General features: G+C 41.0%; 1 protein-coding gene across 1 annotated transcript in view; it reads right to left on the reverse strand.

Annotated features, from left to right (window-relative positions):
* The window catches only part of cacna1ab (calcium channel, voltage-dependent, P/Q type, alpha 1A subunit, b), a 147694-nt gene that overhangs the window by 23234 nt on the left and 103831 nt on the right, over window positions 1-20629 (reverse strand). The window contains exons 33-41 of the mRNA XM_082535931.1: window positions 19145-19261; window positions 18987-19052; window positions 16128-16219; window positions 15802-15952; window positions 14452-14579; window positions 13303-13399; window positions 4248-4353; window positions 3824-3931; window positions 278-381 (exon numbers count right to left, since the gene is read on the reverse strand). Coding sequence (XP_082392057.1) covers window positions 278-381; window positions 3824-3931; window positions 4248-4353; window positions 13303-13399; window positions 14452-14579; window positions 15802-15952; window positions 16128-16219; window positions 18987-19052; window positions 19145-19261 — 969 coding nt within the window. The remainder of the gene's footprint in view (window positions 1-277; window positions 382-3823; window positions 3932-4247; window positions 4354-13302; window positions 13400-14451; window positions 14580-15801; window positions 15953-16127; window positions 16220-18986; window positions 19053-19144; window positions 19262-20629) is intronic.

A 20629-nucleotide genomic window follows, 5' to 3' on the forward strand; every position in this document is an offset into this window, starting at 1 on the left:
TGATCTCTTGGTTAGCCAAGAAAGCAAGAAGGTACTAGAAAAAGTATGCAGATTTTTAGAAGCATGCTAAAGAGACGGTACAGTGCAAGAGGGAGGTAACCTGTGCTCAGAAGTGTAGCTGGGAGTCAGCACAGGATTTAAATGTATAAGACATGTTTCTTATTCTTTTAAATCCATATCTGGCAGAAGAACGGCAAACAAGAGACGACCAGGAGGAGGAACACAAAAAGAAAAAAGTCTTTCGGTATTTGGAATATTTCTCTGGCTTGGAGTCTACCTGTTCCTCTCGCAGGGCCTGCAGCTTTTTCGTCTTGCTCTGCCGGTAGTACTCCATGATCATCATGGCAGCGTAGATTTTGCCCACCGTCAAGTCTGTGGCTGCTGAGAAAATGACAAGTTACCCTGCAAGATTAGACCCGAGTGTGATGGGACCCTGAGCCATGGGGGAGGGATGGGAGTGGGGGACAAGACACAAACACTGACAGAGAAATACACAACATGCATAATCCACCAGCAGCTGGACATCCTAGCTTAGCATTAAAAAATAAATAAAACTGTAACGTCAACAAAATACTCAGCATTTGCTTTTTCTGAGCTGAGGAGCTCCTAGCTTTAGCTGACAGAGGTACACGCCGAGAATATTTGATCAGAGGTTACTGATACTTCTGAGCAAAGAAAAACTTTAGTTTCAGCAGTTTTGGTATGTGGATAAATAAATCAAATATATAAATTAAATACATTAAAAGTTTACCAACCATTTAAGCAACTGGAAAGCTTTGGGTGTTGCTAGGAAGCATAAACACTTGACTCTGGACCAATAAAAGAAGGTAATGTGGTCTGATGAGCCCAGATTTACCCTGTTCTAGACTGATGGGCACGTCCCCGTATCATCGAGCGATGACGTTTTTCTCAAGAAGGCAGCAGCAGGGACAATTTCATGGTTTGAGCCAAGAGTTGTATCATGACCGCTTTCATACATTTCAGAATGTCAGTGGGACAGTTTGAGCTCTTGTTGGGAGAATAGGGACCAAATCTATTTAAACTGCTTCAGTCTGCACACAGTTACTGCTGCCACTGCAAGCCGATTTGCAACCCACCTCCACCCCAGCTTCTACATTTCATTCCATTATGACTTAATCAATGTCATGTTGACCCTATCTAATGTTTGTTATCAATGATGTCTGCTCTCGATTTTATTGGCGTTCTTCCCACCTTAGGATTTCCACATATGCGTTTTACAGGGTGGGAGGATCCCAGAACAAAGCCATCCCGGCAAATATGAAAACAAATGAATTCTTGGGAGAAATTTATGAGCAAGCACACAGTCTGAAAGTTCACATAGCAAATACCTTTAAATGTTAAAGGAGCATTTCTGGCAGTTCTTAAATTATATCTTGCTCATGAACACTGTAGCTTGTCATGTTTTAAAAAAAAATTATATTGCACTTTCTAAGGGCAAATAAGAACCTGTATTACTTCATCAAAATACTTAACATTCAACAAACGAATAAATTTTTTTGTTTTTTTGAAGAATATCAGTAACCACTGTGCAAACATTCCCGAATGAAGCCTTAACTGAAACAAGGTTAAGCTCACTTGCTGGTGTACTACAGGCATATACGATATCACAACACAGTACAGTAACAAAGCTGGTAGTCTTTTCACAGGCAGATGCTGTTCTTATATCTTTTCAAAGGACATGCTCTTATTATTTCGCTATCATCTTATCATACAAGGAAAAGAAATTCCTTATAGATTAATATGAAGGCTTAGGACTAGGCAGCCACCTCATTAAGAAACGTGGACACCACAGCCAAGTGATCCCTGAGAAAAAAAGGAGCTCAATTTTTTTCCAAAAACTCCGGATACATATCCCCAGAGTTTGGGTGAAACACATAAATATTTAAAATCAGAAAAATATTGAGCTTTGTTTCGACTGTCTGTGAACATTGTGAATTACTAGATTACACCGCATACTTGTGGCGCCCTTTTCAAAGTGGCGTGGCTAAAAGTCTTCGAGCATTAAAACTGATATTAATGTGTGATAAGATATGACCACACATATCTTATATCTCAATCAATTCCATGCAAGTACTAAGAAGTAAACATGCACTATATGCATTTTCATAAACTTATTTTTAACCAATCAGGCTTTACATTCATTACATTTGTATAAAGGTTTAATCCTAAAGTCTTCCTGTAGTGAAAAGACTTCTATAGAGGATCTTCTATAGTAGGCACCTCCTGATAACAGGAATGACTGAATGGGTGGATAGTTTCATGGTGTGGGTTTGTGTCCTGCTGTTTCTACTCTTATGTGATGTGTCTGTGTGCCCATGTGAATCTAAGTATGGTATGCTGTATCTGTACATGTTATCTGAAGGGTAATCCCATTTAAAATCAATGAAAGCTGAATAAAGTTCCCACCTTTTTTATGTACAATCACTTAAGTATAGTTAGTGAAGGCATATCAAATTTTACTTTACTATAAACACTTTTTCAACTACATGAGGGTGAGTCAAAACGTTGGTCCCTTAGTTTGCTGAATTTGAGCCCTTGTGTCTTTATGAGATAACCTCTGCATATTCAACTTACAACAAAAGCCATCTTCAGGACTAAATTTATCTGATCAATGTGATATGCCCAGACTATATTATGGAACATGTGAGCACTAATGATGCTCTTCCATTTCAGAGCCATAAGCTATATTAGCAGATTACAGTGACACAGGAGTTACAGCTAGAAGCTGAGCCTGATACCAAAACACAAGGACGAAGTACAAGTAATCAGTTTTTCACATTGTTGTGGAGGAATTTTGGCCCACTGTTGCTTTTGTTCACTGAAGTCTGCAGGCATTCATTTAACTCTCCACAGCATTTTAATCAGGTTGCAGTCTGGACTTCATTGCAGCACCTTGATCTTTTTCTTTTTCTATTGTAGATTTGTTTCTGTGCTTGGAATCACTGACCTGCTGTATGTTGGGCCAAGCTTTAGCTGTGGGAGACACAGCCTCACATTTGAATGAGTTCATGGTGGACTGAATGAGTGCAAGGTGCCCAGGTCCCATTGCTGTAAAAAAAATCCCAAATCATCACTCCACCACCGTGCTTGACAGCTAGTATGAGGTGTTGTTGATGACGACATACTAATTTTTTGGAGCTAGTCATTATAGTCCAACACTTTTACTTTGGTTGTCCTGTAGAAAATGTACACAGAATCCTACAAGGAGGTAAAAAGAGACCTTTTGTATTAACATTTTAACCAAGTTTATCCAAAATGCCCAATTTTGAAGTTTTCCCCAGTGAATGATCAGAAAACAAGTAAAACTTCCCAGTTACCAAATGATTTAGTGCCACAAATTATTCTCTCCTGGACCTGGAGTTAAAATTATTCAAATTGATTAAGTGCTAAATTTTGACCCAACCTCATGTACAGTGAAGGCTTTGAAGTAACTTTGAAAACTTCTAAAGTGTAAAGTTAACTGGATTTGGATTCATTAAATAACTGACCTTGAACACAAATGACACGGTGTGACAAAGAGGCATCATCCATCTAAATTTACCGCCCAATTGATGATATTAGTCTGGCTTTATGCATGTACTATTTTGCTCTGGCCCAAAGTATTGGAGCAACATTTGCAAAGAATTTACATTTGTAAATCTATGCATGTGTGTAAGTACTGTTAATGTGTGTGTTTTTTGTTGTTGTTCCCCGATCAGGAGATGCAAAGCAGTGAATGACACTGGCTGGTAGAAGCTTTCCTCTTGGTGAGTTGGTGATCGGACACACACACACCACTTTGTGCTGTTTTCCTACAACTTACCCTTGTGAGGGGTAACCAGCAAGTCCAGTGTCTTCTGCGATAGGTTGGGCCAGATAGCCATCATCTCCTTTCTAAGCTCTGCATCCATCTGGTGCTTATCTGCACCACCTGGGTAGCATGTACCAAAAGCGTCCATGCACACACATTGAACATTTGTAGACACATGGAGACGTCCGACCACATGTGAAGAGCCCCCAGACACAAAAAGAGCAAGGTACCGACCAAAAGAGAGGCACAATGGCATGAAATCCAAAAAGAAATATATTTATCCATTCAGGCATCCAAACATTCACCCAAAAACAAAAAAGTAATTTGTTAGCAATTTGTCATATTTGCTACAATAATCTAAAACATACTTCTCAAGAGAAAGAGACAGAAACTGTGAAGAAAGAGACTCAAAGTGTCACAGTACTTCATACCATACCCTTAGCAATCTTTATGTCCAGTGCTGTCCTTATCAGAGCCATGAGCGTGGAGTTAAAATGCACCGTGCTGTCATCAGCAACCGGTAGATCCATGCGCAGCAGCCTCTGTGGAAAGCCAGTCAGGGATGAGAGGATGAGAAAGGGATGTGTCCCTGCTGAACTGTGGTGTGCCTGAACCTCCAGGAAGGGGAGGGGATGAGGGGTTGGGGGCAGGGTTGAGAGAGCTCCATAGACTACAGCCAATTCCAGCTGGACCGGATTTGCCCAGGTTTTAGTCAATATTCCCTGAGAGAGATTAGAATTAAGGCACAGATGCCTGGGTGTAGAGTCAGTGAATCCTCTGATAAAGGTGTGCCATATAGAGTGACTCTTGAGAATTCGTGGGTTAAGTCTGTTGCACAGCTTTGCTAATTTTTTGCATTGGCAAGTGCAAGAGCATTTACGTGATGACAGAATGTTGAATAGTCGAGTTCCAGTGTCTCCTGTTTCTTTTTTTTTCCAGTGATACTCTACGAAACAGCACAGCTATATCCAATGAGGGCCATCTGCTGCTAAGCAACTGTGAGAGCTGAGAACCACAAGGAAGAACAATCGGAGCCGAAATGGCCTCCGACCCAACCTGTGCCCATGTTCCCTAAATGTGTGAATGCATGGGTGCATTTACACATCTCTGTTGTTACACACATATAGATAGATATAACAGTACACATACACAGACCCGACCCCCCCACCCCCCACCCTACCCCAACAATCATCCCTTCCCTCTACACTTACACACAATTATTTGCACAGACTCCAATTAAGAGTGCTTAATTGGAGTCCTTTAGAGACAAAATAAGTTGACTGAAGAACAATAACAGTATCACTGGTGTAATTCTGCTATTTTTCAGGAGACTGCTGTGGTTTTGTTTAACTGAGGCAACTGCTATAGAGCTCCCCCTACCTCTAAAGAGGTTCCCTGTCTTTACATGTCTATACCAGGTAAAACCAATGGAGAAACCTGCAGATAGAACTGAACAAGCTAGGCCAGCTGGGGTCGCTTGCCGTTCCTATCTTGACCAGTTAACATCCATCAGATTTACCTACGAACATGAGCGTTGGGCACTCACGATGGCAAGCACGGTAGTACGATGGCGGTGGAGTTGTGTACGTGCTCTTGTGTTCCTGAGTGTGTGCAAGTGTTGGGCATGCCCAAAGCCAAGTGTGCAGCAGGCAGAGGGCATCGGCCAACATCCACAGCGCTCGACAGGCAACAGGCAGGCAGGCTCGATGTCGCCCATAGCCATGCGACAAAGAGGATTTCATGCAACACCCCATCAAAAAATCCAACAAACCCGGACACAGCATGCAACATGCATTTACTTCACTCCCACTATCTAAGCCCAAACTCTTCCCACCCAGCCCACTACTCCCCATTACTTCCCTTAAAACCCACTTTTACAATACAAGCAGCCGTGCATCCGCGCAAAGAGAGTATCCTCAATCCAATCGGATTGATCCTACTGATTGACAGGTAATTTCACACTTTTTGGATTCTTCTTTTGTTTTCTCCTTCTACTTTTTACATTCATGGCTGCCCTAAAGTCAAATTGGACAGCGAGGTGTTACTTCGTATCAAGTCAAGATCTCTCTCAATGCCAGACGGGTGCAGTGTTTTAAGGGGGTGTAAGAGTTAGAGAGGATTAGAGTTGTGGCATTCCCTGAAAGAAGAAAAAAATCATATAGAAGTTTAAAAAACAGATGATTGAAGTTCTGTTTTTTCTGTTTATTTTATTTATTTTTTTGGTTTTGGACCAACCAGACTTTGTGGTAATAGAGCTGTAGGGTAAGGGGACCGGGGCGTATCAAAGGGGACACATGGCAGGGATAACAGTTAGTCGGGCTAAACTAGTCAACTCTAAGCTTGGTCATGAGATGTAGTTACAGATAAAAAGGTAAAGGTGAGAATGAGCAGGGAGAGGAGGGTTGTGAAAACACTGAAAGAGTAAAAGAGGAATCAGGAGAACGTGAGTCAGTGTGATTTAAACTGAGAGGAGAACTGAGAGTGTGTGTGTAGATAGAAAAGAGAAAAGAGAGGCTGAAAATTACAGAACACGACAAAAGATAAAGACGAAGACTAAAAACAACACTGACAGAGGTCAGTTCAAAAGAGACAATCTGTCGTAGCAATACACATTTAACAGCTTTTTCTTTTTTTACTTTGAGTAAAGGGCTTTGTGTCCACTAAAGTGAAGATCAAGAACTTTGCCTAAATATTAAGGGCAATGTAAACCTTCCCCTCTTTATTCATTAACTGTTTCTCATATCACAAGGTTCTTTAATTGACTTCTTTTTGTCGGATTTGTGTAAATGAATACTGGAAGGTTCTGATGGCTGAAGTATGTGATGGGTGCTAGTGCCAAGACAGTTTGACATACTGGAGAGGAAACCAAGAGAAAGAACAGGAAGGAGAGGTAAAGTGGAGACAGAGTGGGCTTGACAGAGGGATGTAATGAAGGAGTGAAGATGGCTCCTAATTGGTGACAGACAAGTGGATGTAGAAGTAGAAAGACAGAAGAATGTGAGGGAAAGGATGGCTGGCAGGCAGAAGGTCAGTGGAGAGAAGAGGAAAACAGAGGAAAAGGAAGAATGAGAGAGGCAAATGGATAGTACAAAGATTACTGACATCCAGATTCAAAAGAAATGAGTAACGCTGGAGATTTTCTAATAATTGTTAAAATTACTGCTTTTCACTCACCACATATAATAAATGGGAGGCTACTGTACACACAGATATTTGGAGATAAGTGGATCGACTGCACGTACAGATAATTGACTTTAGGAGTCATATCAGGTGTAGCTCATTACAGGAGCAGGCAGATCTGCTGCAGATGACTGTACTGTATTTATTCTTATTGTATTCTAATTTTTGCGTCATAACTTTTGCACTGTCCACTTCCTGCTGTGACAAAACAAATTTCCCACGTGTGGGACTAATAAAGGTTATCTTATCTTATCTTATCTTATCTTATCTTATCTAATTTGGTGCTGGCTAAACAGAGTTGGCCAATTCATTAAGTATTTGCGTGAATTAGTGACTGTTGTTTCTTGGGAAATAATTTTAAGGGACTTTTTTTTTTGCTGTGAATTCTTCAAATAATTAACATATTTGTAATAACTTTGCAAAAATTTAAAGTAAAGTAAAATTTTGAGGTAATAAAAGACATTTAAACCATTTTGGAATAAAGTTGTAACATTACAAAAGCTGGAAATAGTGAAGTACGGTCAGTACTTTCTGGATACACTGTAGCTATCGATTCCCAACTTTCTGAGCTACTATTTCTGAGCTCCTGCTTCAGGTAAGCAGCATGTTTCTAATTTCTTTTTTCAACCAACACCATCGCATGTGAGAGATTAGATCCTTTCACGCCAACCCTACAAAGAAGACCGTGACCATAAATATTACTATTTTTTAAAGAGTATAACATTTCAATAACTATAGTGTGGTTCACCAAAAAGGGAACACAGTCATTATTAATAATTTTCCAGTAGTGTATTTTACAACCTACTCACTTGTGAGTAGCTTTGTTTCGTCTCCCTTCTTCTCAGTCCTCGCGACAAATAAATTGAATAAAACTGAATAAAAAATTGACATGAATTTTCTGTGAAAAGTGAACCACAAAACCCTTTAAGCTGCTGCTGAATTTCTAGGTGTAAGTAACATATTTCCTGATTTTAATTAAAAAAAAAAGCTTAATTAGATGTCATTTAAAAAAATAAATAATCAGAGAAATCACTTCCCTCCTGGTTGAAGCACAAAAAGCACCAAACCATCTTGTCAACAGTGTTTTAGTGAATCTGGATGGCAATAAGAAGAAGGACAGGTTGAGAAGGACTCAGCTGAGGTGTAAAGAGAGAGTAGACAATAAGACGAAGAGACAGTGAATGCTGAAATGCTCAATCCAAATCTCTACACTGGTGGTCTGAGGAACAAAGAAGCCAGAGATGCTTGAATGTCAAAAAATCATCTTGAAAAATGAGGAAAAAAACTACAAGGGCCAGAACATGGTTGTATAAGCATTGTATATGTGTATGGTAATGTGTGTGTGCGTGTATATAATACACAGAATAATAGAGCCATCCACAGGAATAAGAGGCACAGAGGTTTGAAGACAGAAACCACTGCCGGTCCTTCTGTACCCGCATCGTGAACAAAACCCTTAATAAAATTATCTCAATTTAAGTGTTGCTTGTATATGTTTCCTGAAATAAATCAATGGCGTGTGGAAATTATGTATTTTTCACAAATTTTCAAGCATGATTTCACTGCACTAAAAATTTCTATAAGCATTTTATAGGACATAATTTTAAAATGCAAACCTGCAATAAATAATGAATAAATGTAGATTAAGTAGATGTATATATTTTAAAACAATTTTTTTTCTTAAGTTTGAATATTTCAGAACAAAATAGGCTATAAATAAATGAAAACTGAAAGTAGTCATTAATATTTAGTGGACTTACTTACACCAATCTAAAAACACATGGACGTCTGAAAGTTTTCTTACTTTCTAAGTTACACCTGTGCTTTAACTGTGTTTTGCTTGCGTCCGTGCAGGTTGCAGAAGGACTGGCAAAGCCTCCTCCGTTCCCTTACTCCTGTGGCTTGACGGGAGGAAATCAAAGAAAGAGGACTGACTACCAATCCACTATCACTGCACTTCACGACAAAAGCCCATCCCTCCATCCCCGCGGTCGGAGAGAAAGAAGAGAGGACAGCGCTCACCACCACCACAACCACCACTAACAGACAATGAGGAGAACACCGCTGGGAGGAGGGAGGGAAGAAGGGAGGGAGGTGGAGGAGAGTGGGTAAGAAGGAGGAGGAGGAAAAGGGACAGGGAGGCTTGAGCAAATGAAAGAGAAGAGGTTCTCTTCCCCAGCGATGGGGAGGCTGAAGAACGGAGACTTTATGGATGGGGAAAAGGAGGAAGAAATGAATGATGGGAGAGGGGAGGGAGAGGAGGAGGTGAGGGTGGTGGCTGAGGGGGGTGGAGGGGTAAGGTGGGGGGCGAGTCTACCTTATAGGCGACCCGGGCGGGACACCTCTTCCCGAGGCCTAGCGGCGGACACATGTGTCTTAGCATCTGATACATGTCTGTGTAACTGATCCGGCCGCTGGAGTGGCCACGAACACACATACACACACGCACACACAAACACACACACGTGCACCATATATGCACATGCATCCAACACCCCATACGCCAACACACCCACACCAGACAAAACAAAGACGGACGACGTAAAAACGTAAGAAAGAAAAACAATGGGGGGAGGGAGGAAGAGGAGGATTAAGAGGGAAGGACGGAGACAGACAGACAGAGGTGTGTTCGGGGGAGACATGAGGAGAAATAAAAAGAAACCGACAAAGGAAAGGAAGAGGGGGGGAAACAAATACACAGAGGTTATTGTTTTGATCACTGTGGATATGTGGTTGCTGTGGTGAGAGAAAAAGAGAAGGAAAGAGAACGAGAGAGAAAGAGGGGGTGTGTTACGTGGCTTCTAGTTTGATATATTGTAACGTTAGTGGAGAGAAGAGGAGGGAAGGGAGGAAGGCAGGGAGAAAGGTTAGGGAAGGGGAGGGTTGGAGGAGGTGTTATTTAGTTTAGTTACTTGCTATTAAGATACCGTTCTATGCGAGTCGAAAAGGGGATTTGAGTGGGTATTTTTTTTCGTTAAAAGTCGGTGCCCTCTTTCGCCGCTCGGATAGAACTGGCAGCGGGGCTTCTAGCAGGCAAAGAAAGCACCGCTGCAGAGATCGGAGTGAGTCACAGTGACAAGTCAATGCAGTCCATTATTGAGGCTTAGTCTCCACCAGGAACCTCCACTCACAGCTGTGCCTTTAGATGTTCAGGGGAGCCCTCCCTCAAGATGGGAAAGGTCACGACACATTTACAACAAGGGTAGCAGCTGAGTAGAAGGTATTCAAAAAGTTTTGGTTGTTTGAGAACCATTAGTTGTTTATAATACAATAAAATGCAACTGAATTAGCCTGTCCAGATAGCTTGTACCTATTAGTTTAGGTTGAATGAAGTGGAATATCTACTGAAGGGTACAAAGCACCTCAAAAAGAACCATTCAGTTTCAAAGTACTTCAATTTCGCAGCTGTTCAGCAGTAATAATCAAAAGACGTACTGTTAGAAAGAGTGGATTTGAGAGTTTTGCGTAATTGCTAGAGGCTGCCATGCCTCCAGACATGCTCGCAAAAGTATAGGATGAGTTTGATTATCATATGGATGTATGTTATGCATCCGGAGGGAGACACATCGAGCACTTGTGAACATCGTAAGTAAAGCTTTTTATTCAGCCATGTATTTAAAACTTTACTACAAAGTTCTATGTCTATTACTTAAACAAATATAGCCTTTTGAAATTGGGTGGTTCTTCCGATACACCCTGTATACAACAGGTCTCATACTACAGACATATTAGACGTCTCACAACTCAAATATAACTAAGTCAATAGAGGACAAGAACAACTTAACAAATGGAAAGGTGTAACATTGTGAACACACATATCTGCAGCCTGATGCAGATTGTTTGGGTTTTTTAACTGTTAAATACTACAATGTGAATTAAAAATAAATTGTAAGTTCACTTCAACTGGCTACTTAGCAGTAGCTTCAAAAAGCAAATGTAAACGGTATGACTAACAAATCTTCCCACGAACCTCTGCCGACACAAGCAGTTACTAAGAGGTACCTGGTGGACACAAGACTATTTTTAATGTCAAGAGTCCTCGCCCCAAACCACACACACACCCTGCCCCTTTCTTTTTTGTCCCCCACACACCAGAGCCACAAACAGAGCAAGTTTGGCCATCTCATCACAGTACTTCAGATAACAGTTACCCAACTCCTGCAGATTGATTTTACATGAAAATTATACTTAAAGAACTATAGGAGGTCGTTTGATAGCTGATTTGTTGTCTTATGAAACTAGTTAATAGTAGCTAGTCCTTTTAGCTTTAGGAAAAGTATTGCAAAAGTATGTTTAACTTCGATATTACTGTGCTAAAAGTACAGGGTGCATTTTATATAAAGGTAATGTAACAGGCTAAATACTGGTTTTGGTGTGTCTAATTTTTAAAGCCACTACGTGTACTGGTTTGAAAGTCCATACAAGTTAAGAAGGGTTTAGAAAAGAAGCTACTCAAAAAAAAAAAACCCTTTCAATCATTATATTTATCATTTACCATTATATCTGAAACAACCTTTTGTGCTACAAGGACAACCCAATAAGGAAGTGAAGAAAAACTGCAATTCCTCAACTGGACACTTGAGGCTGACTCCAGTCCATTATTGAGAAAATCCATCTTAGTTTATACTTCGACTTTGAATAAATGTAGAGCCTACCATACACACTATACAAGTAGACAATGCTGTTAGCATTTATCCCCGTGCTCTGCAATTTTACCACCAACACCAGGTGGCAGTGAAGTTTCCTCTCTTCCATTCTCAATCACCAAATTAATTTCCAGTTACTAAAAAATTAGTAACTGGAAATCCATATAAACAAATGCTGATCAGAATGGGCCATTCACAGCCTTGTGACCTGAGCTGATGTGACATGCTGCTACATTTCTAGAGATACCGACCAAGTTATGATAAACTAGTTGGAGTTGCTGAAGGGAAATGTTTGTAGATTTGTTGGCACACTTTTAACCTTCATCATTGGTGATGACCATAACGCTAAGGCTAGACAATCAAAAATATATCAAAAAGACTGTTTTGCCTTTCTTCAAAGTATGGGTTTAGGGTTAGATTTGCTATACACGATGACTTTGACCTCAGAGGGTTAATGCAACTACCTGATAAATAATATGCCTCTCTATATGACTAATTGTACATAAAACTTTCTAAGCGGTCCTGGCTCCAGTTTTGCTTTGTGGAATTACTGTTAATGGGCAGGTATTTGTGTATGTAATATAGCCATATAATGTTTGGTCACACCTTGTTAACACTAGGTTATAATGTAGCAATGATTTCAAAAAGCCAAGATGGCCATATTTCTATAATTGAGGCGTAATAACAAGACTTGGTGGTTTTGTCCATCTTTTATATACAGATTTTGGCTGAATTATGGCGTTTTTTCCTAGTGACATAAAACACAATGTTTTAGTGTTTCTGTGATCTATTTTAAAGAAATATATTCGATTTTTGTGTGAGTAATCTATCAGTATAAATGCACAAAAGACTACACATAGTGGCTTTAAAATGTAATATTACAAACAGGTTAAGACAGCTGTTCCCAAACATGTGCCATGGAAGTTAAAGATGTAGCAACTTTTCATTTCAGCTAGCAACAAGAGCTCGTACTTGCTAGTTTAACTAGTGTCTGTCACCTGAATGAGCTGCTTCAGTGAGTACAATCAAAGTCTGCACACGTTTGACTTCCTGTGGCACATGGCTGGAAAACACTGGCTGTTAAGCTCAGACCAAACTCTCTTTGTATGGCTCTGTAATAACCCCTGCCTCCCGCACCCGAACCCCAACTCAAACAAGAACAATGCACATCGCTCAACCATTTTCTGCCCAGGCAAAATTAGACAGCAAGCAGAAATAAAACACAATGGCTGACTGGAGTCTAAAGTCTAATGTTTACACAATCCTGAATTCAAAGTAAACATGTCAGTGTAATTTTCCCCAGCTTTCAGTCAGAAGACAATAGCAAGTGCAGTGCACCACCTCATGCTTCACACACTGGTATCAGTGTGTGTGTGTGAGTGTGTACAAGAGAGTGAGTGTGTGTGTGTGCATTTCTGCATTGTCCCAAACATTCTCATTGTCATGTCAGAATGCATATACAACAGAACCCCCCCCACCAAAAAAATGGTTAAATGGTGAAATGAGCTTAAAGCAAACCCAAAAAAAAAACTCAAACCAATGGAAATCAAAAAGTTGAAGTAAGAACAAATTGGTTTTAAGAGTGATAGAGAGCAACATTCATTCCAGTCTCTTAAAGGCGAGCAGGTTGCGTTTAAGTTTGTGCTTTAGGGGTTTGGTCCAAACCTTGCAGGCCACCCTATGTGGGCACTTCTTGCCAAGGCCCAGAGGAGGGGAGATAACTCGCAATAAACTGTACATATCCTTATAATGTATGCGCCCGCTGCAAGAAAAATACAAGGAGGGGAGGTTAGGTGAGGGAACACACAAAATACAGAGAGAGAGAGAGAAAAGAAATACAAAGGGAGCAGAAAGAAGAAAAAGAAAAAAAAAGCAGAAAGATTCAGAAAATCATCTTTAGCATGCACGCTCAAAATTCACAGGGGAGAAGGGAGGGTCACATTCATCTCAACTTTGGAAGAGAAGGCATTTAAAGTTATGAGAGAGAGAGAGGAAAAAGAGAAATAGATGCTTGGAAACTGCTCAAGCAGGCCAGCCTTAACTGTCCCACTCTGAACTATCATCACACGTTGTAGATCCCATTTGATCTGCACGCTTCTTGGATAAGACATCGGCACGACAGCAGTCTTTACCCATTTCAGGGCAGGAGAGAAAGTCAGGGGTTAAGATGTTATTTTGCATTCAGCAAAAGACTATTTATACATTTGTGTAGATCAGGGGTGTCAAACATAAGGCCCGGGGGCCAGAATTGGCCTGGCAAACACACCAATCTGACCCACTGGACAACTTTGGAAAATGTGAAGGAGGCATAAATTTTGGACTTTAAATTTTGGAGTCATGCTGAAAGATTGCTTTCATTTACAACAGCACCATGTTTTTTTTATCATGTGGAAAAACTGAGAAATATTGTTGTGTTTGCATACTAAACAAATGTCTGTCCTCCTCCAGAAAATCTTATGTATGCAAACACGCGCTGCAACTTCTTATCTGGTGCGCGTCTTTTATTTTGACATAGAATGCTCAGCTGCGGACCACTTATGTGCACCCCTGTTTATATGGACGTTACCCTGGAAGCATTATAATGGTAACAGTACAATGGTATTCAAAAAGTTGACAGTATTATTTTGTAAGACTTTAATATAATACAGTACTATAAGGGGTTTTTTACACTAAGAAGCCATTTTTGGAGGTTAGTGTAGGTACACGGTAAAATAATAGTATATCGCTGTAAAATCAGAGAACTTTCCAACAGTGTGCAGTGTGTGTTTTAGTTGTATTTTTGTGTGGATTTGAGTCCACCTGTGTGTCACTCACCAGGCGGCAGGGTCGTACTCGGCCCATATCCTTACATACTCATCCAGGTGATGAGGCCCCAGGATGGAAGAGTCTCTAGTCAGGTACTCAAAATTGTCCATGATGACAGCCACAAACAGATTCAGCATCTGGAACAAGTATGTCGCAAACACAGTGATGTAAAGAATTTCTTCAAACAATAACATACCCTCACTGGCCACTTTATTAGGTACATGTTAGCCCTGGGCTGGACCCATGTTTTGCCTTCAGATCTGGCACAGATTCAACAAGGTGCTGGAAATATTCTTCAGAGATTTTGGTCCATATTGACACGACAGCATCACACGGATGCTGCAGATCTATCAGCTGCACATTCATTAAACAAATCTCTATTTCTAGCGTATGCTTGAGGAATGCAGAGGCCATTTATGTACTGATTTCATTTCAAGAAACCAGTTTGAGATGATCTGAGCATGTTATACTGCTGGAAGCAGCAAAGTGGCTGGTGATACGAGGCTGGATGGATCCATGCTTTTATGTTCCATTTTATTGTTACAGCAGAAATCAACAGTCCAGGCAACATTTTATTCACTTCTGTTGAGCCTGTTATAGCCTCAGTTTCCTGTTTCCTGTTGACAGGAGTGCTACTTGTTGTGGCCTTCTGCTTCAAAGATTTGAAGTATTGTACACTCACAGATATTCATACACACCATGGTTGTAATGACTGGTTATTTGAGTTACTCTTGCCTTCCAATCAGATCGAAGCTGACTGGTGATTCTCCTCTGATGTCTGACATCAGCAAGGCATTTGTACCCAGGGAACTGCAACGCACTGAATATTTATTATATATATTAGAGATATTAAAGATGGCTGTATGGGGAAATCACGGTAGATCAGAGGTTTCTGAAATACCCCGTCCAGCCAATCTGGCAAAAACAAAGTGTCTGACACATTAAGCAGATTTTCTTGACCACGTCTGAATGCCTAAATGCATTCAATCTCTGTGATTTGATTAGTTGATTAGATATTTGCTTTATCAAACAGTTGAATAGGTGTACCTAACAAAGTGGCGGGTGAGTGGAATGGACTGAAATGCTTACATAGTGGCCTTCTTGCCCTACTTAAAGCACTTTCTAGTACAAATTTCACCTAATCAAACACATTCATACAATGCTTTTATCTATACCTAAGCACTTTGAACTAACATTCACACTCTGGTGGATGCATAGGAGTTTTTCGGGTTTCAGTATTTAGCCCAAGAATGCTTTGACGCATCGACTGAAGCAGCCACCGACCTTGTGATTGGCGACCTGCTCTATCACCCATATTTTGATCAACTGCGTAAAAGTGTATCCAGTGGGTTTTCTCACCAGAAAAGAGCACAAGAAGATAAAGGAGACAAAGTATGTGTAAGCGAAGGTGCTGCCACATTCTTTTTTATCATTCCCTGATTCAGGATCACACTCCTTCCTATCCAGGCAAGCCAACATGATCTCTTGCCACGCTTCACCCGTAGCACTCCTATGAGAGACATTAAAAAAAGAGGGCATTGTACACGACTTGATATGAACAAAGAAGATTATTAATATAGAAGATATGATAACATATACAATAGCACATCAGTGCTACTGTCCTGCTTCTAAGGAGAAAAAGACTGAGCGTCAACAGGAGAAGAAGAGAGGAAGTAAAGTCTTACCTGAACAGCAGCATTAGGGCCATGAAGAAGGTTCTGAAGTTATTGTGCTCATTGATTCCATCATCCTCAGTTAGTTTTAAGTTCCCAAACAACTACACACAAACAGCAGTCAAACAAGGAAAAATCAAGAAGTTTAGGCAACGTCGTTACAACAGGAACTGCCTTGTTGCAGCGTTTTCAGCACATTAACACATCAACAATAGATATTCTGCAGCACTCGACTTTTAATTGTCAATTTGCACATCATTTTCGTCGTTTAAGTTTTATTCCTACTAAATATTTCCATTTTTAAAAACATTTTCTTTATTCATATGTATTGCATTATGACTAAACCGTTAAAAGGAAACAAATAAGCAAACAAATAATACACAAGGTTTAATTTGGATGATCCCCCCTTCGTTATCATCTGTTGCATCTGTGGACAGACTCCAGGGATAAGATAAGATAACCTTTATTAGTCCCAAATTTGTTTTGTCACAGCAGGAAGTGGACAGTGCAAAAGTTATATAGCAAAAATTAGAATACAATAAGAATAAAATACTGTACACAACTGTACAGAATAGAATACAAAAAAAATAAAATACTATATACAGTAGAATGAATAAATAGAATAAAATATACAATAGGATAAAAATAGAATACAAATGCTTAATACAACTGAGTAAAAATACAACTTTGTCAGAAAAAGAGTATTGCACTTAGTGTTATTGCACATGTGTGGATGTGTGTGTTTGGTCAGTTGGAGTCTTTGTTGTGGAGTCTGACAGCAATGGGGAGGAAAGACCCGCGAAATCTCTCCGTCCCACACCGTGGGTGCTGCAGCCTGACACTGAAGGAGCTGCTCAGTGCTGTCAGAGTCTCCTCCATGGGGTGGGAGATGTTGTCCAACAGGGATGACAGCTTAGCTACCATTGTCCTGTCACTCACCACCTCCACTGGGTCCAGAGGGCATCCTAGAACAGAGCTGGCTCTCCAGATCAGCCTGTTCAGTCTCTTCCTGTCCCCGGCAGAGATGTTGCCAGCCCAGCAGACCACACCGTAAAAGATGGCTGACGCCACCACAGAGTCATAGAAGGTCTTCAGCAGTGGGCCCTCCACGCCAAACGACCTGAGTCTCCGCAGCAGGTACAGCCTGCTCTTCCCTTTCCTGTAGAGGGCGTCTGAGTTATGAGTCCAGTCCAGTTTGTTGTTCAGATGAACACCAAGGTACCTGTAGCTGTCCACAGTCTCAATGTCCATACCCTGGATGTTCAGTGGTTGCAGTGGAGGATGCTTGTGTCTGCGGAAGTCTACCACCAGTTCCTTGGTTTTACTGGTGTTGACCTGGAGGTAGTTCAGCTGGCACCAGTCCACAAAGTCTTGGGTCAGTCCTCTGTACTCCTTGTCGTCTGCATCAGTGATGAGGCCGACTATTGCAGAGTCAACAGAGAACTTCTGCAGGAAGCACTGGGTGGAGTTGTGGGAGAAGTCTGCAGTGTAGATGGTGAAGAGGAACGGAGCCAGAACCGTTCCCCGTGGGGCCCCCGTACTGCAGAGGTTCTCACATACTGTGGTCGGTCAGTGAGGTAGTCCAAAATCCAGGTAGTGAGGTGATGGTCCCCTCCTGAGTTCTCCAGCTTGTCCTTCAAGACCGAGGGAAAAATAGTGTTGAAGGCACTGGAGAAATCAAAGAGCATGACTCTCACAGTGCTTCCAGCGGTCTCCAGGTGAGCGAGGGAACGATGTAGGAAGTGAATGACGGCATCATCCGCTCCAATGCCAGGCTGGTAGGCAAACTGAAGTGGGTCCAGTGATGAGCTCACCAGGTGCCGAAGCTGAGCCAGGACCAGCCGCTCCTGCTTCATTTGGATTGGATCTCTTCAAGTTAGAGGTACAACAATATGGATGCTTGTTCAACATGCATGGGGCTGTGCACTGTTAATTCATCCTACAGGGTCAGAATGTCAGTGCAGATTTCTACTGTCCAGAGACATGTGAGGGAGAAGATTAGCCATAAAAGAACTGAACCGCACTGGTATACAGCACTTTAAACAGGCAGGAGATTTTTGATTTCCCCCCTTGCAACTTTATCCTCTTTCTCAAAAGCAAATTTAAGTTGAGATGTGACGATTTCGACCCAAAAAAGTAGATGCAAAAGTGACACTCCCACAGTGGCATCCAGAAACAGCAGCACCGCTGGAAGCAGACAACCTTACAGCAAACATTTTGATCACACCTTGCATTTTTAATATTGTACTGCAGTATTTATTTGCCAGCTTATTTTGCAGATTTTACGTCTATATACAAAACCTATAATGAAACCCTTGTGATGACTTTTTGAAGCTTAAAGCAGCTCATTACCTCACCCTGCCTTTGATTTGAGATTAGTATGTATACTTTGCAGTGCAATTTATACTATGATGTTTAAAAAACTTAAAGGAACACGTGGTCATCACAGTTAAACACAAAGTCAAACATCAGCTATATGAATCTGTCTAGTTAGTTATGATGCAACAATATTTTTGGCAGTTCCATCCATTCATTTTATTCCACTCCGCTGAGTTGCGGACAGCCTGATATCCCCCAAGTTTAACTGACTTGTGTCACACTGTGATGATGGAGTGTTCCCTTAGCGGTTCTGAGTATATGTATATGACATGTTTTATGAGACGCACTGTGACTGCACAAGAAGATCTTTAATTTAACCTCTTTTTATCTTACTTGCACTTCTATGATGTGTAATGTAAGTAAACCTTTGGATACAGGATAGACACTTCTATCCTTTGTGAACAAATTCTGTGTTGTTCACAGTTGCTGAAGCATTTAACTGTCCCAACCCATCAAATGTAAAAATCTCAGGACTCTGTAAGCAGTACTCACCTGCATGCCAATGATGGCATAGATGAAGAACAGCATGGCAATAAGGAGGCACACGTATGGCAAAGCCTAGCATGGCAGATAGGAAACACTTTTTAGTCCCATTAAGTGTATTGTGACATGTGCATACCTTTTGATTGTGTCATTTATTGACTGAATACCTTGAAGGACTGGACGAAGGTCCACAGCAAGATGCGAATGGTCTCTCCCTGTCTCAGCAGCTTTATAAGGCGAGCTGCTCTGAAGAGCCTCAGGAAGCTCAAACTGAAGGCATTATTCTAGAGCACAAAGGGAGAACACAGTGAGTTTCACCGAGTATGCCGCACCTGCACAGCATTCCTCTAACAAACAGAAAAAACAAAATCAACACTTGAAGAAAGAGAGGACAAAGAAAAAGAGAGAAGGGAAGTCAAAACCAACTAAATGAATGCAACTGCAAACATAACGGCTCTCAGTAAAAAGGCTGAAGGGGAAAAAAGACAGAAAGGAAAAAGGAGGAAGGAAAAAAAAGAAGAAGAAGAGTTGTACGAGTTTAAAGGTCATCATCCAATCTGATACAACAAAACAGTTTTTTTAAGAGAAAAAAAATGCACTGATCTCTGGGGAGGGTGGGGGCAAGCAGGCCACATCAGATGGAGCATAGTGCAATGTGCCTGTCAACCACACACACACACACACACACACACACACACACACACACACACACACACACACACACACACACACACACACATAATGACAAACCCTAACAGAGCATGGCTTGAGTTTGCTCCCATCTAGAGGAAGCTAGGTTGCTCTCTGTTGTCTCTAGAGGAGAACAACCAATCAGTATTTGACAAACCTTAATTTAGAGTGACATTACGATATAGATGCCTGTATGTCCTAAAGATTTTGGTATTTTTTGTTCCCTTTTGAAAAGAACTGATAAGTTAAATGTAAAATATGTGATTCTTACTGCCGGGATCTTTGCCAATGCCCTTGGGAATTTGTACTGAGCCTATTTCTGCTTTTTTGGCATGTCACACAGAGAAAATATTTCACACACAACAGCCAAACTCTGGTGAGGCTCTGGCATTTTGTCGTTCAAAGGCAAGGCAAAAAGAGGAGGATGAGGAAGAAGTGGTATAGAGGAAGGCGTGGGAGAAGGACCAGAGAGCAGCCTCAGTTCAGGCAGCATACTTTAGGAGAAAGGAGCTGGCCGACATGCAGTCCAGAGAGGGCCACTGGTGCAGATTGTACTTTTAACTGTATTTGAAGATTTAATACTCTGATACATTTGTGTGTGATACATTCTTGTGAGGAACACAGACATCTCAAACTACAGAATTCAAATATAAAAAAGTTTGGCTTTGCCTTGTAAGCAATATTTTTTTTAAACTGTCCACCTCGTGTTCTTAATCAGTAACCCTGGCAAGAAATTTACCAAACTACTGGAACTTTTATGGATGAATCTATAGACTATATAAAAGATAACACCTGGTAATCTTGGCCCAGGTGTAATGACACGGTGGCCATGTGCTATGAGCTTGTTGCCTGTAAAATGGTTACTAGACTGATGGTCAGCTGCTGTTTTTGGAGCAACTTTGGTGCATCAAGATGTTAACAGAACGGCAATAGGATGGAGTCACTGTGCAATCATTTTTCAC

This window comes from Aulonocara stuartgranti, assembly GCF_965226115.1.
Source record: "Aulonocara stuartgranti genome assembly, chromosome: 6".
In the NCBI taxonomy this organism is placed as follows: domain Eukaryota; kingdom Metazoa; phylum Chordata; class Actinopteri; order Cichliformes; family Cichlidae; genus Aulonocara; species Aulonocara stuartgranti.